Source organism: Phaseolus vulgaris, chromosome 1 (genome assembly GCF_000499845.2).
Source record: "Phaseolus vulgaris cultivar G19833 chromosome 1, P. vulgaris v2.0, whole genome shotgun sequence".
NCBI classification, from domain to species: Eukaryota; Viridiplantae; Streptophyta; class Magnoliopsida; order Fabales; family Fabaceae; genus Phaseolus; species Phaseolus vulgaris.
In genome coordinates, this window is record NC_023759.2 from 49,678,235 (window position 1) to 49,698,683 (window position 20,449).

Consider the following 20,449-nt stretch of genomic DNA (forward strand, 5'->3'; position numbering starts at 1 on the left):
TCCTTGAACTCAATAATTACTTACTCAGCGCAGCATTGCTCAAAATGTACAAAAGGAAAAACATTAAAGAAGTTGATTAGGTTGTACTTAGGTGAGAAGCAAAAAACCTCCTTAAATCAAGAGAAGAGCACCCATCGTTGTTGATCTTTTTGGGGTCCCAATCCCAATTAAAAAAATCTTGCCATGCCCAATTATAGAACCTTGTAAGCAGGACCACATTGGTGACTCAGAATAGCAACGTCTTTGAGGACTTTTGTCAAACAAGTGGCGCTGAGGAAAATTATATGACTTTCCGAACCCAGTCGTCTATCATCCAACGTGGGAACATACCATAATTTAACAATATCAGAGACAAACTCCACATTCTCCCCCTCTACACCATGTGCAACTGTTTAACGATGTTCTACAAAACAACTAAAGCAATACAAAATATTGCCAAGAACAAAATTGAAGATTGTATATATCCATATATGATTAGTAGAAATCTGGCACGAGTTCTTTTTACAACGATTTACAAGACGCGAAATAAACACAAAATGTTGTGATTCTTCTTCCATGTTGGAAAATAAGATTAAGAAAAGAAATCAAATACTGTTTTAACTTCGTCAGGGTCTCAATTTTGAGCTCTGATTATTTAAATACAAGATTTATTTTTCAAGAATAACAATCTCACTCGATTGATTCTAAGAAGAAATCTAGAACTGGAAATCAATTCTTAGGGGTGGTTCCTGAATCAAAATCTTTGGGAAAGAAGATTCAACCTTGAGAGAAGCTCTGCAGAGAGGGCAACTTGAGTGGAGAGTGAGCCACCTATCAACACATTCACAGTGGAAATAATGGTCGCACGCCGGCAAAACCTTCAATTTCTCGCCATCTCTGAACTCGCCGAGGCAGATGCTACACTCGGTTTCGTCCCACGCGCTTTCGTCGCGATCCGAGGGCGCGTGGTGAAGGATTATGGGCAGTTTCTTGATGGTTGCGGGGTCCAGTCCCTGTGCTGGCAGGAGTGGCGGCGCGTGGGCAGCGGCGGAAAAAACTGTGGTGGGAAGGCGCCCCTGGTAGCGGCAAACCCAGCGCGTGTAGATGAAGAGAACCGTGACGAGAAGGATAATGGAGAAGAGTACGATGACGAAGAACAAAGTCCTTCCTCGGATCTCGAGGTCCCTGTCATCGAGTTCTGTGTAGTGCCAAGTGAATGATCGTGTATCTGGGTTCGACATCGTGATCTGATTCCACGGTGTGGGAATTGAAAGCGGCGGCGGCGGTGGCGAGTGGAGGAGGAGGGCTGCGACGGTGGGGCATCAGAACTAACAGTATCATGTGCTGCAGTTAGTAACACTGGCAATTATGAAGTGAGAGCTGACACGAGTGGGTAACGGTATTTATAGTTACGTTAGGTGAGTAAGTGCACTCGCAAAAGTCGGCGCGTGGATGGAAATATTTTAGTTTGCTTTATTATTAAGATTTGTTCTGAATTTTAATTTGATATAAAAAGGAAAAAGGGAAGCGAATAGAAGAAGAAGAAGAAGAAGCGAATAGTAGTTGTTGATGCAGCAGAGTAGTTAGGGCGTTCGCCGACACGTCCTTTTTCCTTGGAGACACCATCGCCATAGTGGATATAATCGTGTGTCCTTTCTACACTGGCTTCTTTCTTCAAGGGAATTTCTTTCAAGAGACATTAAATTAATTGCTACAAAAATAAAGTTTGTGTGTTTCACTTCAATAAAAATAACACATTGAAAATCTTAAAGTTCTCAATTTCATTCTACCTTCTAATTTTATGTCATTTTACTCCTTTTTATGTTTTTGTCTACTTCTAATTTCTTTTGCTTTTTGAGATGTACGGTGGTTGAATACTAATTTAGATTATAATATATGTACTTAATCTCAAATCACAAAGTGGTACAATATGTGTAATATTATTTTCTATCATACTTATACTAATTAAGTTAAAACTTAATTTAAAAATCAATTTAAATTGTTTAAAAGTATAAGTGATTAAAATAAGATAAAATATGAATATTTTACTATTTAAGTTAAAATGTTTATAAATAGAAAATATAATTATTCAAAATTTATTTTAAAAATTACATTTTTTAAAAATATTTTTTAATTGTAAAGAGTTTATCTATCTATAATTTATCTTAGTGATCATAACGGAAAGTAAAACACTCGTTCTTTTTTTTCCTGACAGATGGTCAGAACTTCATTTGGGTTTGAATTCTACTTATAGGTCTACTAGAAATTCATAACTCGTTTTTAAGTAAGTTTCTCTTTACTCTTTATCTTGAGTTAGATTTATGAAAATAATTACATGTCTTATGTACATGTTTAGTTTTTCTTTGGAGTAATGAAATTGGGAGCTTAAACTTGGTTTAAACAAGTTTAAAAAGTATTGAAATCTATTTATATTTGATAGTACCTTATGGTAGATGATATGAATGTAAGAGTAATTTGGTTACAATTATTTTGATTTTCACAATTGACTTGTGTTTTTGTTTGAAATTAGATAAATGTTTAAAATGGAGTAAAATGTTATATCTTTTTTAATGAAAAAAATAGTTAATTTATTATAATTATTGTAGATTTGATTTATGAGCTTAATGAGAGTGAAAGTTATTTGGAGCAAATTAAAGTCTTCTTGACCATTTTAAACTTTGCAGGTTGAAAACTGTTATATTGGTTTTGTGTAAAGTTTTGAAAACAAGTTAAATTCTATTAAGATATTTTTTTTTAAGTGAAAATATAGTGAGAAATTATCATTTGTTTTTAGATTCATTTTTTTCAAGCTAAAATTTTTCCGCTCAAACAAAAAATAGAGTAGAAAATGATTATTGTTTGGAGCCTTATTTTGATTATCTCATTGTTCTCCAAGTTGCTTTCTTTTTTCCACTTATTTCTGCTCACTTTTTTAATTAATTTGCTTATCGATCCTATGGTGGACGCAAAAATGTTATTACAAAAGTCTATAAACAAAACTTTTTTTTTTAAATGTGTTGACTTCTCGGTCTCAGTCTCCTCTTTCGGATTGCGCTTTCAGTTTACTCTTCCTTTGATTTGGGATTGAGTTTAGATGACCAGTAAACTCACTTAACTGAGTTAGATCAATTGAGTCTCTCGGTTCTTGATCTCGGTCTCCTTTCACAGGTGGATAGATGTACCAGCAAGACACTCCAATGCCAAAGTAAACATCAATTCTATTATATATATGTATAATATATATAATTTTTTTTGAATAATTTATATTAAATTATTGATCTGTTGTAAAATACATAATCATCACTATTTGCAGAAACGCACGTGTATTGTTCTAAAAGAATAAAAGTAAAAGGTCAGGAAAAGCAGGGGTTGGTTTATTGAAAGAAAAAATAAATTAGGAAAGAAAACGAGGAGAAACTGTAAAGTAAGATTGGTTGGATTTGTAATATAATAAAAATTACTAATATGTTTTTGGGTTATCTTTTTGACAGTATATGTAAACTATATGTGAATAATGATTAGTTAATAAAAATAAAAGATATTTGATTTTATTATTTATTTTGTTTAAAAAAAATTGTTCTTCTCTTTAAAAAATTTGGATGAAAATTATATATATCGTCACATGTTTAAAAGTTGAGAAACCTAAAAATAAAGATTTAGATATCAATTTTATTCTGATTGTTAATGAAACTAAAAAGAAATTTATAAAATTACTAATACCTATATATTTTTCAAAATCATTGATATTAGTTATATAGTCAGTAAACAACTGACTCTTAAGTTGAAAGTATAATTATAATGATTAAAAATATATTCTTATAATATTAAATACATTTTTAAACTTAATTATGCATTTGTAATCATGTAAATTATTATTATTATTAAGTCATCTAACTTTTTTAATTTTAGAATAAAATAATTAATAAATTATACTTTTAAATTATTATCATGATTTGCTCAAATGAAATTCACATATTACATAAATCGGGTTTCGATAAATACTTCACTCTACTTAATAAAGTTTTAAGTTGATTATTTTATTTTCTATTTAAAATTTAATCTATTTTTAATTGAGTTAGATTGAGTGGATGAATTTGTCATATATTTTGATTCTGGTTAAATTTTATAGTTTTAAAATATTTATGATTGAACTTTTTTAAGTGATTTATTAAAATAGACTACATTATTTAATATTTAAATACGTTAATGTTTTAAAAATCTCATTTAATGAATACAAATAAAGGAAATTAAATAATATTTTTATTATTATTTAATAATTTTAGTTGGATTGAGTTTTGGTTCAACATATAAAATCTGTTGCTTTACCGGTAAGATATTGGATATGGTTAAGTTAAGTGTACATAATTATACAGAAAATTAAACTTAATCTGTTTTAGTTGGATTAAACTGAACTTTCATTCATTTGATGTTTTTTTTTTAATTTAACCATATTATACTATTACTTAAGAGAATATAAACCAGTGTCTAATAAATATATTTTATTGACTCAATCGAACCCAAACAAATTTGAGACTTTTCATTATTATCATGACATACACTAAACTCAACACAGAATATTAAATAATAATAATAATATTAATATAATTATTATTCAATTTATTTTATTATTCTATTGATTAGGTGTGTATTTTGAAATATTAAATTATTTAACAAAAAATAGAAACCAACTTAACTCAAATTTTGACTCAGACTTGCCTATTAAATAATGTGTTCGTGTCGAACGAACACACGTATCAAACACCGATATTCGTACGATATTTCTAACACGATTTTAACACAATTTAAAAAAACAACAACCATGAAATATGATTATAAAAATAAAGAACAAATCATTTTAAATCAACCATAAAAAAACATATTTATGCTAAAAAAAACTAAAGTATACTTACACACATAATTTTTTATCGTCAATTTATATAATTCAAAATCACATAATATATAAATTCGTGTCCCTATATCCTACATCTTTAGATTGTATGTATCTTCGTATCTGTATCTACGTTGTATCAGTGTTCGTATTAGCGTATATGTGCATAGGTGTAGATTGAATTTAAAGTATTTTTAAAAAAAAATATATTTAATATAATGATTTTTAATACAAATATTTATGATGTTTTATAAATATGTTTTCTTAGAACTATTACTCAAACAAACTACAGACATGAACAAAATAAAATGATTAAGCGTCCATTTTTTCCAATTTATTTTAAATTTTAAATTAAAAAATCTTAAAATAATAAAAAGTCATCTGTCTAAGTTTATTTACTTTAGTTGAAAAGTTCACTTCATTAAAAAAAATTATAGTTATATTTTTTTTTCAATGATTTTAGAGATTAATAAGTGTCTTACACAAGAGAAAATGATCAATAAATATTTTAGGGATTATGACCTTAGACATTAAGAAATTCTCTTACAAAAGAATAATTATTAATAAGTATTCTTGGAATTTTAGTAGCAGGAATTAACAAGTGTCCTACACAAGAAAAATGGCAACAAATGCTCTTAGGGTTATGATCATAGTGAATATTATATAAATTGATGTGTTTTACATTTTTGAATATATTAATTTCTTACACTTTCTATTCTCTTTACTTGCTCACAAACAGTAAAACATTAAATCCAAACAGCCATGATAATTTATTGTCTTGTGTTTATGTCTTGTAATATAAATGAGAATCAGTTTGTGGCGTTTAATGCGTTGATGGAAACAAATGAAACAAATATCAAAGCGTGGTGAGTGAGAGTGTGACTCTGATATTTGGTGGTACGAAGCTTCGTGCGAATGGACAAACCAAGTGTTACTGTCTTTTCCTTGTTTTCTTTCTGGTCAACAAGGAATCGCTTGAAGGACTCTTTCTTTTTAATTTTTTGTTAGTTTTTTTAGAATGTGAAGGTTGGGTGTGACTGTGAGTAAAACTTTCCAACACAGAAATGGGCCCATTGGAAGCCCAAATTCAACGAATTTTAGGCCAACTTAGCTATCCCAAAAAAATTGACAAGGACACGGAAAATAACGAAGTGGGCGTTTTGGTGGCACATATGGCTGTGACTCGAAAAACAACTAAGCCGACCAAAAACATAAATTACACCAAAATATGCACTGTCCGTTTCTCTACGCTTCTTTCTCTCCTTCCTGACTCATATATCACTTCTCTTTCACCTTTTTCTTTTATTTAGAGAGTGATCTAACAAACATCACCAATTACCCAAGCCCTATTTTATTTTTTTATTTTTTATTTTTTTTATAAAAGTTTTCACGTTAGGTATCACTATGCAACTTGACATCTCATCTAGGCTGACACCTTAAGTAACAACAATCATCTGCCATCACATGAAAAAAGTAGTATTAAAAAAAAGAGAAAGAAAGAAAATACAAAAATATGGGGGAACTAGACCAAAACTCACATGTTAACAAAAACGATAGATAGGTAAACTATACCTATTCATAAAGAATTCTAAAAACAGACTAGATGGAAGTCTATTATACCAATGAAATGATTCTCTATGAATGAACCATAAATTGACCAACTTATCAGCACATGCATTTCCCTCACGAAAAATATAAGTAACCCTAAAACTGATTGTCCTACAAAAATTAAGACAAGTATTCCATCGATTACCCAAACCCCTATTCTTTCTAGATATTTTTTACTAACAAAATAAAACCAAACACATTCAAATTTAGATCCTAAAAATATTTTTTTTTTCCCTAACAACAAACACCATTGAATTTTACACATAACAGATAAACATAAAATGTGATTAAATTCTTTAAATTTATACCTCTTCCTTTGATAAATCATACTGGGAGGTGAATATTTCCAACAAAATGTTGTTATTGAATCAATTCAAGGGAAATATCATAATAAAATGAGTTCAAGATAAACAATTAATATCATAGTTTTATAATAACTTTTATTGTGAGACATGTGAACTCTAACTTAATATTCTGGTTTACAGAAAAGATAATGGTACACGTGTTTGACTACTATTTCACAAAATATTTGTACGATAAATTCCACTGAAATTTTGTGTGGTTGCTAAAACTAAATTAGCTTTACTACTATTTAAGATAACTCCTAATTAATTCTAATATAGTTTTTTAGTTCAACACGTATGTATATCTAATTCTAGTTATATTAAAAAGAACTATATAATTTTATTTACTTTTGAAATTTATAATAAGTATGTTTGAAAAAGTTTAATTTAAAATTATTTTAAAAATGATATTTCAATTTTTCTATTTTTAAATGACTAACTCAATTAATTGTAACATTTTCTTTAAAGATTCTAAAATAAAATTTTTCAAACAGATTGTGTGTATAAAAGTTATCAACGATTGTGTGTGCATATAATCTCTGTCGTGTTAAAAAAAATGACAATCACTCACGTGAAGAAAATGTGTGAGCTTTTACTTTCTGCATCCCATTTTTGAGCCTCTACACTATCATTTTCAAATTGAATAATTTATCTTTATTTAAAGTGATTTTAGATTATCTGTTTTGTAAATCGTGAAATATATTCTAGAACAATTTTTTCGAGATAATATTTTTAGAAAGAATTTTATGAAATATATATAACACTTTCTAGAATATATTTTTCAGAATAAATTTTGTAGAAGACATTAAATATATTTCAGAAAGAGCTTTCTAAAACGATCGTTTTACTCTTTTTCTTTTAACTATACTGTCTCATTTTCTTCTTCTTCTGCATCAGTGGTAGGGTGTGGGGAGATAGAAGCTGATAGATGACAATTCGATCATTTCACCCAATTATAAAGGGCTAGCTTCAAAAGTGGTGGGTGCAGAAAGTAAAATCTGAACGTATATTGGAACATTAGCCCATTTCAGCTACCACAGAGCCGAAGCCCAGCTCATGCGTACAGTGAGTGGACCATTCGACCCAACCTGAAAGTGAAATTTAATATTTATAAACTTATATAGGTATATATATATATTTTAATTTTTTTTAGTGTAATATCTTGTATTAAAATTTAATAATAAACTATATAAAATTATAGTTTACTATAAAACAATTATTAGAGTTACACGTAATTATCTTTGGTTAAAAAATCAGTATATTTAACTAAAAAAAAATCATTAAATAGAAACTAATTTTAAAGATAAAAAATAATTAGTTATTGTATTAACTAAATTAGAGATCATTTGAGAGACTTAAAAAAATGGTTGAGTTCTAAATTAGTTTCTATTAATGATAAATAATTTCTAAATTGATATTTAATTAGCTACTAAGGTTTCTGCTACCAAATTTAGAATATAAATAATCGGTAGTTAAAACCTTGGTAGTTAATTAGATACTAATTTATAAACTATTTATTAATAATATAAACTAATTTAGAAACCACTAATTAAAATGATCTCTAATTTAATCAATAGAATAACTAAATATTTTTTGTCTCTAAAATTAGTTTTTATTTAATGATTTTTTTAAGTGTATTTCATTTATTCAAAACTAGAATAGAATTAAAAAAAACATTATTCAACATAAACATATAATTAGAAGTAAGTGTATATGAATAATTCGATAAGTTATGTCATATATAAAAATTAAAATATTAGATTGTAATTGTACTAAATTGGTGGGGTTGGATCCGAATGAGACAACCCAACCCGACCCATTGATGAGTTCTGGAATGTGAGTGTATGTTGAGGCAACACTATATTTACTGTGGTGGAAGGTCTTGTCAACACTATTTTTTACTACAGAGGCATGTACAATATAACGGCGCAGTACATTAGATGTGTTTTTTGCTGAGTATATAATGGTGGTATCCATGATATCAGGGTCCTGCATGATTTTCTGCCTTTATTCTTTTTCTTTTTGGGATTTGGTCTCCTTCGTTTCAAGGAGAAATCACTGTTTCAGAGTTTTCATCTTTTTCATTGAACGTTCTCTTTTATCATTTTTTTATTGTGTTCCCCACTGTGGTGGACTGGACCTTATTATCATACTATGTCATATCAGACCTCAACTTAATCATGCATCAGATTGCCAATTGACTCATGTACCTTGTCCTTCACCATTTATAATCATGTACCAACAAACTGTTATATGCCAAGCTTTTACTTCAACCACCAGTCTATACAGAGAGAGATATGTTATGTGTGTGTGTCTAGATCATGATTCAAATCTAAAATTAATTCCCTGTTCAACTTCTTTCTCATAGATTTGTGCTTTTCTTTTCTTGAAATAGGGTAAAAGGCACAATCTGAGACCTGATGGGTGAGCTACTTTAGCAGTGGCAGAAGCACCATGTGGTTTGAGGCATCTTTAATCTTTGTGAAGGCCATACTCGGATCTGACACTGAAATGAGTTTCCTCCCAGATAGATTTGTTTCAAAACCATGGTTACTGTACAATATATTCACATATTTGTCTACTGTTCTTCCATAAATGACATTTTTATAATTGGGTGAATTTTATGTCATGTCATGTTGTGAGAGTGAGACCTACTAAATAGTGTGTTAAACCTAGTAAATGAATGGTCATTCACATCATTAGTGACACTAACACGAAACAAGTTTTTGAGAAATCACATGAAAAACAACAAGGGCACATGTTATGTTATGGTCATTGTAAGTCACAAGACTTGAGATGAGTGGCATGATATGTGTTCATGTATGTGTTCGAGAATGATCTTATATATATTTATTTGGAAATTGTTAACCAACCATGAGATGCATTGGGCCTGAATGATGTGATATGAATTAATGAGGCCAATTCAAAGTTGGTTTGCGGTGCGTTTGGAAGTATGTGGCGCAACTCATAGGGTGTAATAGATAATTGATGTAGTTTGAATGGTAGGCATTTTCTTGAGTCATATCCTGTTACTATCAGAAATGTACATGCCTCAAAGAAACTGAAAACTTTGGGTCTTGGAGTTACTCTTTGGATTCCCATTATGATAAACTGGAGGGCCACTTGTGGGGTTGATGAGGTTGGGGGAAAATCATAATGGGAGCTCCATGCTGCATTGAAACAGTACAATTGGACCCACTGTATTGGGCAGCAGTTTTTCAAAGATAAGCAAGAATCAATTGGTAGTGTTGCTTTCTTTGTGCTGAATGGTGTCTCGTTACTGTAGGTAATGGCAATCAATGCTCTGGCTGCTCTGGTCTCTATCACCAATCCATCAAAAGACTAGAAGGTGGTGATCTGAGTTCACACTTTCAACAATTTTTTTAATTTATTTTACTTATATGCCTCTCAAAGCCTGGAAAATCGTGTCTTACTATAACCAAACCAAACAAAAGTTGTCTGAAATAATCGGAATTGGTAGAAAATAGATCGATCAGAACAGGAATTTGGGAGCTAAAATTTATGGTCACTTTGCAAAGTTAGAAAGCAGGAACAACGAAAATCCTATTACTGATATGCTGTTACAAAAGTGAACCTAAAAAGGCCAAGATACCCATCATTTTCCAGCAGTTCCTAGCTGCCATAGCAGCGTAGGAACCGTGAAATTCAGCAATCAACAACACAAAGCAATAATACATTTTTTTGGTTGAGAGTTTTCAATTCAGCCCTATTCATTCTCCTGGAGTTCTTATTCATTAGCACATACAACAGATCGTAGCTGCTCATGATTGATTAGAAAGACTGATAACAACAATTACATTCAAAAGGGGACCATAACATGCATACATAACACTAAAATATATATGGGATTTGATTGAAATCGTCCACCGTTTCATGGCGGCTCAATAATTGAGATGATGAACTGTGGCAGAAGATATCATTGAAATCATTGGAGGAAGTGCAAAAGTCAGGGAATGGAGGGAGGCTAACATGGGCATGCAAGATATCAGGAGAAGGGAGAACAGTGGCAGCAGCGTGACAACGTGCTAGACGGTCCTTAGCAATGGCGAGATCATGTTGAAGCTCCACCATCTTCCTCTGCAAGAGAGCTATGGCACCAATGCATCCATAAACAGGGTCTCTCAGCCTTGCCTCAGCCTCATATGCCAGAGAATTCACCGTGTCCTCCCTCTGCTCTTCTGAGACTTCGATCAAGATCTTGCTCACATTGCTGGCTCCAAATACCTTGTGCACCTTGGCAAACTTCTTACACTCATCAGACCTGAAGTAAGGTGCAAAAATACAATTGGGTACGCATCTTCTCTTCAATAACTTGCAAGCTGCACATGAAGAGCTTGAACGGGGCTCATAACCCTTCATGCTTCTCACTTCTTTTCCTCTGTTACTCTATAGTCTATCCTCTATCCTTTGCTCTCATAAATATGTGGTCCTTCATGTGCCTATTTCTATTTCCACTATGGGAAAATTTTAATAATATTTAAAATTAACATGATTTTATTTAGAAAAAAGTGTATATATAGAGCATTAATATCTCTTTCCCAGAGGTCTATTTTGTGAGCAATTACGTGTCATCGCCTATTAGCTCAGCTGGATTGATCACCGTGGCAGTAACAAGAAGGGAGTAGCAGGTTTGGGACCTGCATGGGCCACTGCTGTCTTCTCATTTCATTTTCCATTTGCCTTTTTACAAAAAAATCATTTGCAATTTTGGTTTTTCTATCCAGAATTCATATTCAATTTCTTATTTATATTCATTCATTCAAACTGGGAGAGCAAAAGTAGGTCCAAATAATTGATTCATTCAGACAATGGGTGCGATGTGTTGGTAGTTTTCAAGTCAGACATGATAGTTCATGAATAAAGATGGAATATTTTGATTGATTGGAGGAAAGAAAGAAATAATCTATTCCATAAATTTTTAAAATCATGCTTTTGCAGTGAGAGGTAAACCAAAGAGGAGGTTGATGGGATCAAAATGAGTACTTTGAAATGTAGTAGTTTGGCAGTATAGCATGGGTGGAGCCAAAAATCATTTAATCAATTGCTTCTGTGTATTGTTTTGTGCCCTCTACCATAACATGTTTAGTTTTTTCTGTTGTGATTTCCTTCCATTTTTCTAGTTCATCAATTCAAAATTTAAGGTGAAACATGTGGAAACAAAATCAGTGTTTTGCCAAATTTAACCACATAAAAAAACATCTATGATCCTGGTAAAGCACCTAAGATGTCAAAGAAGAACAAATAAGGGTGTTGGTCTGGCTGTTATCTGTTCCCTGATGTTGATTTTTTTTGTTTCCTTAACTCTGTTGAACTTCTTCTTCTTCTTTTTTAAGTGTCAATTCAACTCATTACTACTTTAGTTTGTTAAACCTTTTTTCTATTTTTGGTGTTAAAGATAACCGTTTCAAATCACCCCTTATAATGAAAAAGTTGTTTAGGTTGTCTTATTCAATAACAATCAATTATCTATGCTATAAAAGTTGCTTAGCATCAACTTTTCTGGTATACACAGATGAAGTGGTATAACCGTATCCCCCTCCAAAACAAGTGAGGGAAAAAAATGCTGAGAATTTAGTTTATATGAAATGTGATTAAAAAGTGATGTTACCAACATTAAATATATATAGAAAGATTCACCTTAAAACTTTCCATCTATTTGGAAGAACTATGTTTAGAATGATGGGTAAGTGCAGACAATTTTAGTTTTTTGCAGACCAGACTTTAAAACAAGATTAAATGTTTATAGACTCAAAGGTTTATGTCGAAAAGTGAAAACTATAACATTCTTTTAATATGGAATACAATGATGATGCACCAAAAATTGACATTTTATCTTTTGTCGGTAACCTTTCACCAAAATATTTGCTTGAAATGTAAAGAATGGAAAGATTAATGAGTAAAGTATTGAGCACTAGGTGAAGAGGACCTGATACTATTTTAAGAATAATAAACATAAAATGACCCTCTATCTTTAGCATAATGCAAACCACCGTTGGTTGCAAATGTTGACACGTGTGATTCAAGAATCATATGAATAATATGCAAAAGTGACACTACAACATTTTTAAATTTATAATGAATTATACTTGTTTTTTACTGAGCAGAAATGCCATATCCCTGGAGTTTTAATTTTACCAGACACGCAAACAAAACTTGTATTTTGTTTTACAATTTTTTTCTATTTCATGTGTTATTAGACAAAACTACATCATTTTATGTCCTTTTTTTTGTTTCTCTGGGACCGTGAGAGAAAAGAAGAGAATGAAAATAAGTTGTAAAAGTTGATTTGTTTTGAGAATAGTGATTATAAAAGGGGGGAACAAATGAGTAAATGTCACTTCAAACATATGGTGGAAGATTGAAAAGGGTGATGAAGAAGATAATTCAGCATCCAACTCCACAGTGTAAATAGACACATTGCTTTAATTCTTCTAATTCTTTCCTTTTATTTTATTTTTTCCACTAAAACAAACAGTTGGGGAAATGCCGAAAGGAAAGAGTGAACAGTGATGAGGACAGCCAACCCTTTTTCTTTTCTTATTATTATTATTACTTAAATATTAATAAAGAAATACATATTTTTCTTTTCTTATAATATTACTTAAATATCATGAGTTAAATAATAAAGTGCTAAAATATCTATAGTATTAATAAAATAGAAATTCTTCTTTTTAATTACAATTTCTTATTATTATTTTTTTAATAGTTTTTCCTTTAAAATCAAATAAATACTTATAATAATAAAGATATCTACACAATAAAGAATTATATACGATATTTAAATTTTGAAACGAGAACTAATAATTTTTGAATTTGAATGTTAAGCATAGAATTACATTAAAAATGTATCGTTCATAATAACTCATTCCAGTTTAATAAATGTCAGAAAGCTTGAAATGCTGGGATTGGGGAGAGACCAGAATAAGAAGATGAAAATTAGACTCTTTCTTCCTGCACCTCCATATTTTCTTCTGCCACCTCCATACACAACATGAAAATACATTTTTATCCTTCTTATGTCACCCCATATAGTAGTTTTTGGATTATGTAATCCGGAAACTCATTTTGAAAAAAGACTTTTGGATTACATAATCCAGAATCTAGTTACAAATTTGAAAAATGACTTCCGGATTACGTAATTTGGAATAGTATAAAAAGACATTTTTGGAAATTTGAAAATATATGCAGGTGAGAGAAGAAGGTATGGAGGTGCAGGAAGAAATAGTCTGAAAATTAATGCTTTGGAAATTAAACGTTTTAATAAAGTTTTGGGCCTGGGATTAACCAAATGGGCTTTAAGACACTGATCCAAAGAAAGCCATGATAGTTCCTAAAGCTCGCTCGAATTGGGTAATTTCTTTCAACACATCCATACTTTTTCTTTCTGGACCTCCATCATAAGTGTGGAAAAAATTTAAATTATCAGGTAGAAAACTTTTTGAATTGTGTAATATGAAAATCAATTCTAAATTATAAAATCGGAAATTAAAGAATACAATTTTGAAATACTTAATCTGTAAATGCATTTTATATTATATAATTCAAGATTCTGAATTGCCGTAATATGAAACTATATTTCAAAGCATATAATATGTAATTCACAGTAATACAAATATATTTTTAAATTGTATAATCCTGATATCTAAAATATATTTTTGTATGAAAAGTGTATTAATTATGCAATTTAGTGTAGAATGCATTTATAAATTTAGACATATATTTTGGAACGTCCAATTCAAAATATATTTTTAAATTCAACAAATTCGGAGGCAATTGCTTTCTGCACCATATATCCAATTTCAGTATATATAAAAAGACATTTTGGATCCTCTTTTCTGAAATATGTTTTTGTTTTTTTTTCTCTGGAACAAATTTTTTGTATTGCGGATTTTTTTTATTTAAAATGAGATTTTGATTTTTTTTTCTAGATTTTTTTTCTGGAACACAATAATCTCTTTCAGGTCTATTTTTTTCAGAATGTATTATTTCTAATTCTGACTTTTTATTTTCGAAATAGAAGGCATTTTTGGAAATTGAAAACTATGTAGGGTGGAGGTTAAAAAAATTGAGTGTAGGAAGAATTTGCCACCTTTTGATTGTGCGATCCAGTTCCATGAAAATAAGGTCCAAGTTTAAGATCCTTTGACACGGGCTCTTGCTTAAAGGCAATTTCTCTCCCTGCACCGTATCAATTCCAACATGCACCAAATTTACTATTGAAAATAACAAAAATGCCCTTATTAAATGATGAAAATAACCTTACATAAAAGGAGGGTGTAAATAAAAATTATTTCCAAAATATTTTATCCAGAAATATTTTGGATTTTGATTTCCAAAACACATTTAAATTCCAGAATTTTTTTATCTAGAATGCATTTTTAATTTTGTTTTTCTGGATTTTTTTATCCAGAACGTATTTTTTTATTGTTGAATTATATTTACTATTCCAGATTTTCAAATCCAAAAATAAAGGTAATTTTGAAAATTTGAAAAAATAATAGGGTGCAGGTTAAAATTGATACGGTGCAGGAAGAAATTGCCTTGCTTAAACTATCAACAATAAATCGGGCCAATAAGAAGCCCAAAAGAAAGAAGAAAAGACCAGCCCGATATAAGGATTTTGTGTGATCAGAGTAAAAAAGTCCTTAGATGATACTTAGTAGGGAAGTTGTTACTGTGGAGTTGATTCTTAAAATCAAACACCATCAATGAGACTCATTCCTAAAAATTCCTGTTCTTTCAATGGAGAATATTCCCTTCTCCAATTGGGAAATTACTATTATTGGCTTAAGAATATTGGTGCTCATGAAAGGATAGTGAAGATCATATTCAAGTTATGATAGACTACTATTGGGGTGTTGGATTCTGATTCATATTCATTTTCAGGAGTCAGAATTCAACATGTTTTATTTTTCATTAACCAAGATCTCTTCTCTTTTTCACTTTGGATTCCACTTTCACCTTTAAGAGAATTTCTTCACTCACTTGTATTAGTAGCACAAATAAAATGGTAACTTTAGGTTTCAAAATATCAGTTTCTCTAGAAAACTTTAAAATGGAAAGATTTGTGCTGAAATCTGAAAAAGAAAAACGGAATTTAACGGACAAATAAAGTAAATCCTTGAAAAAGTGTGCCAAACAAAAAGCTGTTTAAGTCAAATATTAACTTGATTAGCTACTTTCCCTTTTAAAATCTTGTTTGTTCGTTTTGGTAAACATTAACTATTTTTTCTGGTAAATTTTGAGGTACAAAACAAAAATGGTCGTTTATTACTATTGGCAAGTAAATGTCCACCAATTACATAACCAAATTGAAGCTCGTGAAAATTGGCTAAAGTTACCCTCACCAGAAAGCAGAAAAAGAGAAAAAGAACTCTGCAATCAAAAAGTTTGCAACCCTTGACTGAAATTTACAAGGCTATCAGCATCTTACACCCAAGTACAAAACACACCTAACAAGTTTTTTAGTAAAAATATTTGTTATTATCGAATGAGAGTTGGAACAAAAGAACAATTCGAGTTGTTGTTTTTGAATTTTGTGTTTATTTATGCGATTGTGATGAACCATTTTTTATTGGATCAGATTAAGGAACTGAGTCATGTTTAGAAGTGTATTACTTAATTCTTGATTGCCGAGTAACCTCACTAATCCTGTTTAAACGTAATTGTCTTTGTGATGTCGATTGTCATAATAATCGGATTCCGAGACATGGTCTAAGTCGTGTGGTGCTACCAATACATTCGTAATTTGTTATAATATTTTAGTCAATAAACAATCTAACTTAGTAACAATGATTTGAATAGTTTGCATGAAATATTGGGTTTTAATTTCAAAGCAATTATCGTAAAAGATATACTAATAGTAATGAAGATGAACTCTTTCTCTTGTATAAGGAGACCACAAATTAAGAAAACAAAATGTCTAACTACTTTGAGAAGAAAGTGTGTGGTGACACGAAGGGAATCTTACTGTGTGAAGCAATAATTTCACCTAGCCATCTTAGAATGAACATCCATATTCATATCAATTAGTGAATTGATTTGTGTCCAATGACCACTCTTTCTTAGTCCGAGAAATCTTTTGATTTGGTGGTTTGTCGGTGACACTTGCAAGTAATGTTTTAAAGAACGAATATTAACATGTAAGACAACATCAATAGCCTCAAATCATGCCTTTCCTCCAGATCTGCAGCACCTCAAATCGCTGCACATGTTTCCACTTTCCATCATTAGTCCAATCGATTCCCATGTTCAATACCCTTGCATTTTGCAATTCACATCTTCCATGCACAGCTTGTGATAACAAGATAAGTGTGTGCCAAATGTTTAATGATGTTACAGCTGAAAGGTTTATTTTATAGCTTTTAATTTGTTAATTTTGTTATCTAAATCAGAAATAAATATTATATAGAGTTAATATGTTTTAAAAAAATTTAGTTGGAATAAACTAATCATCCGGAAGGAATCATATTTAGTCTTTAACTAGGGTGATGACTAGAAGAATAAAGGAAGAAGAAAGAATTTAGAAGGCTCTTTTTCAATGAAAAATTAATTTTTATTTTTTTTAATTTGTAAAAATTGTATAGAATACTATAAGTTTTATTTTGTATTTGTATTTGAGTCATGTTGAGCCAATTATAATAGGATGTAAATAGAAAAAAAATGTAGCTAAAGTTACAATTGAGTCTTCTTAGATCTAATACAATTCTAAACCATCTAGGGTGCACAAATGAATTACTAGAGTGCAAATAGAAAACATTAACTGATAAGGAAGACACAAGATCCACATGTCATCCTCTCAATGAAGATGATTCCCACCAGTGTCAAAATGACACTTGTCTTCATGGGAATATAGATGATTATCTCTAATTAGAGGAGAACACTTATCAACCTCTAATTTAAGAGGATTTGTTCCAATTAAAAGAGTAACTTATTTTTCTATGAGTAAAAATGTTTAGAATTAAAGCTTACAATGTCCTTCGCACTATAAATACAAATGCTAATTCTATAGCTTAAAGTTGATCAAAGAATTGTTGTTTAAATTTATGCATATCTTGTCTTCTTTACTCACTTTTTACTAGCACTAATTTTGTGATTAGCTTAAACTTATTAAGAGTTGACCAAACCTAATCTTCATTCTCCACTGCACCTTTAACTCACGGTTTTTTTTTATCACCCATCTAAGCCACAAATTCCCTCTACATTCCGCACCCAAAAATCAAAACCAAAAGAACAAGGCAATGCAATATTTCATGCAAATCCCATTAGAGAAAGTACTAAGCTCAAATAATAGGAAGGAAATTTTGCATTGAGAGTCTAGATTCATGTCTTACCATGTATTTTTTTATTATATATACCAGTGGTGAGAATCCATGACTCAACCTCCAATTCTGGATATAGGAGGTCTTTTACTTATATATTGTTCATCTCTTCAATCTCCACTCCTAACTTTATATTTCAGTTCCTCAGAGTTTTATATCAGCCTTGTGATGACATACTCTATTTCACCATGTTATAGCTTCTTACTGTGCATCAGTTAAATGATACTAAACTCTATATTCATTAGCATGAGATCTCAACATGTCCTCATGGCTATTAATTCCTATATACTCTCAGATTCACTATGGTCTGGTATTGCAATAATTCCTTTATCACCATTTCCACTTTCATATGAATTTCTATATTTTTATTTGTCATCATTTCCAATATATTTTCTGAATAATAATTGCGCCATGACCTCACCTTAGGTTTATATCTAGTTTAAAAGGAAAATGTGTTAGACTGCTCATTTAGTAAATAGACCGTGGATATTCTATTTCACCCATTTACTGACAAAATTTAATATAAGAAACAATATAATGCAAAAATGTAAAAATTTATTGATGAATTAATGGCTATTGAAAAATAACATAATACACACTTAGAGAGTGTTACTTTTTGTGTATTGACTTGCCAACAAAACGAAGAACACAGGATGCAGAAAGATGAGAATCCCGAATCAACGTAGTTCTCATTAGCTTCAATCTGCAGCCGAAAGAACACGAAACATTAAATAATTCAAAAGTCGGTAGAAAAGGTAGTTATCCGCGGTTGACAAATCTTCTTGCTTTACCAAATGAACTTACAAATAAGAAAAAGCTTTGTACTATATTTAGCACTACAATATAAAATTGTATCCAACCCAATCATATGAAAATGAATCAATTACAAAACACATTAGTATATGCTACAATATACCGTAATAAGTCTTATATCACTGTAAAAGAAGATCACGATGCATTAAGAACAACTCCATAATTGTAGGTTTTGTCATGGTAAATGTTTGATGAACTTCAAGAAAATATATAATTCAAATAAGTGTGGTTCCCGATTTTCACTGTCTTCGTGGCAGATTATTTGAAAGATACTAACTAATATATCCTTGGATATATTAGCACAAAGAACTTCATCATCATTGTGGAGAAAAAAAAATTAGTAAAAGGACGGTGTGGAGCATGAAATTGAATTATCACAATGCATTAGTGTTCATTCGTCCCAACCAAAGTCATCACAGGAAAAGTTATCTTAAAAATCATGAAGGAATGGTAATTGTACTACAAAATTTAGAGGTCTACACCGGTCAAGATCGACCAACACAACTAAAATGGTTACACCAAAATAGAAGATTAACGAGATTAATCAATGATTGATTAAGCCTTATATAATACACTCTTAATCATGATGCAAAACTCAAATCCGGTATAATAACAAATGACTCATGATAATAATATGAATAAACACAAATCTCTAAATCAAGTAAGTCACTGTTAAGAAGTGGGCTTTAAGCCTAACTCAACCTCATAAAACCGGCTCAATGAGGTGAGGTTTGCACTCGATGTGGGATTTCCAACACACCCCTCACGCCGAGGTTACCAACTTGTGTGTGGAGATATATGTTATGGGTGGTCCGATAACGGCCCGATAGCGGGTGGTCTGATAAACCCAACAAATAATCGCTAGGATAAGCTCGAAATAACTCTGATATCATGTTAAGAAGTGAGTTTTAAGCCTAACTCAACATCATAAAACCGGCTCAATGAGGTGAAGTTTGCACTCGATGTGAGATTTCCAACCGTGACCATCCAATATTAATAACACCGAATGCAGAACACCGAATTTTCACTTAAGCGTCAAAGTGTTTTTTACAAATATTATCGAACAGATAATTCATAGAAGCAAGGAGTGAAGTAAGACATGTTCTGTTCGAGAACAATAATAGATAGAATAAATAGATAGCAGTGAAGAGAGTGATGGCGAGTTCTATTTTCTAGCCAAGAAAGGAAATCAATTGATTTCAACTTCTGGTCATCATTTATCCAAATTCATAATTTTCTGTTTGTGTTGAAACATATAGATAATCATTCATGAACGGTAGTTAGTGTCACATAAAGACTACAGTATAGATTACGAAGGGCTTTGGCAGCTACGTCAGTGATTAAACGTGAATTCCTATTTGAAAATTTGAAAAAAAGAGCTACTTTGGAGAAAATATATATATACGCTTTCGTTGCGTTGGTAGTGACAGTTTATTCGATGGCGACGCAATACACTGGCGATATACACAGATACT

At 30.7% G+C, this 20,449-nt stretch overlaps 2 protein-coding genes across 2 annotated transcripts; both read right to left on the reverse strand.

Annotated features, from left to right (window-relative positions):
- Positions 1–432: 432 nt before the first annotated feature.
- Positions 433–1,353, reverse strand: LOC137815085 (RING-H2 finger protein ATL66-like). Its single transcript, XM_068618121.1, has one exon. The coding sequence runs from the start codon at positions 1,218–1,220 to the stop codon at positions 696–698; it is 525 nt and encodes a 174-aa protein (XP_068474222.1). The 5' UTR covers positions 1,221–1,353; the 3' UTR covers positions 433–695.
- Positions 1,354–10,358: 9,005 nt separating this feature from the next.
- Positions 10,359–11,289, reverse strand: LOC137815087 (LOB domain-containing protein 21-like). The gene has a single exon (XM_068618122.1). The coding sequence runs from the start codon at positions 11,197–11,199 to the stop codon at positions 10,672–10,674; it is 528 nt and encodes a 175-aa protein (XP_068474223.1). The 5' UTR covers positions 11,200–11,289; the 3' UTR covers positions 10,359–10,671.
- Between the last annotated feature and the right edge of the window lie 9,160 nt (positions 11,290–20,449).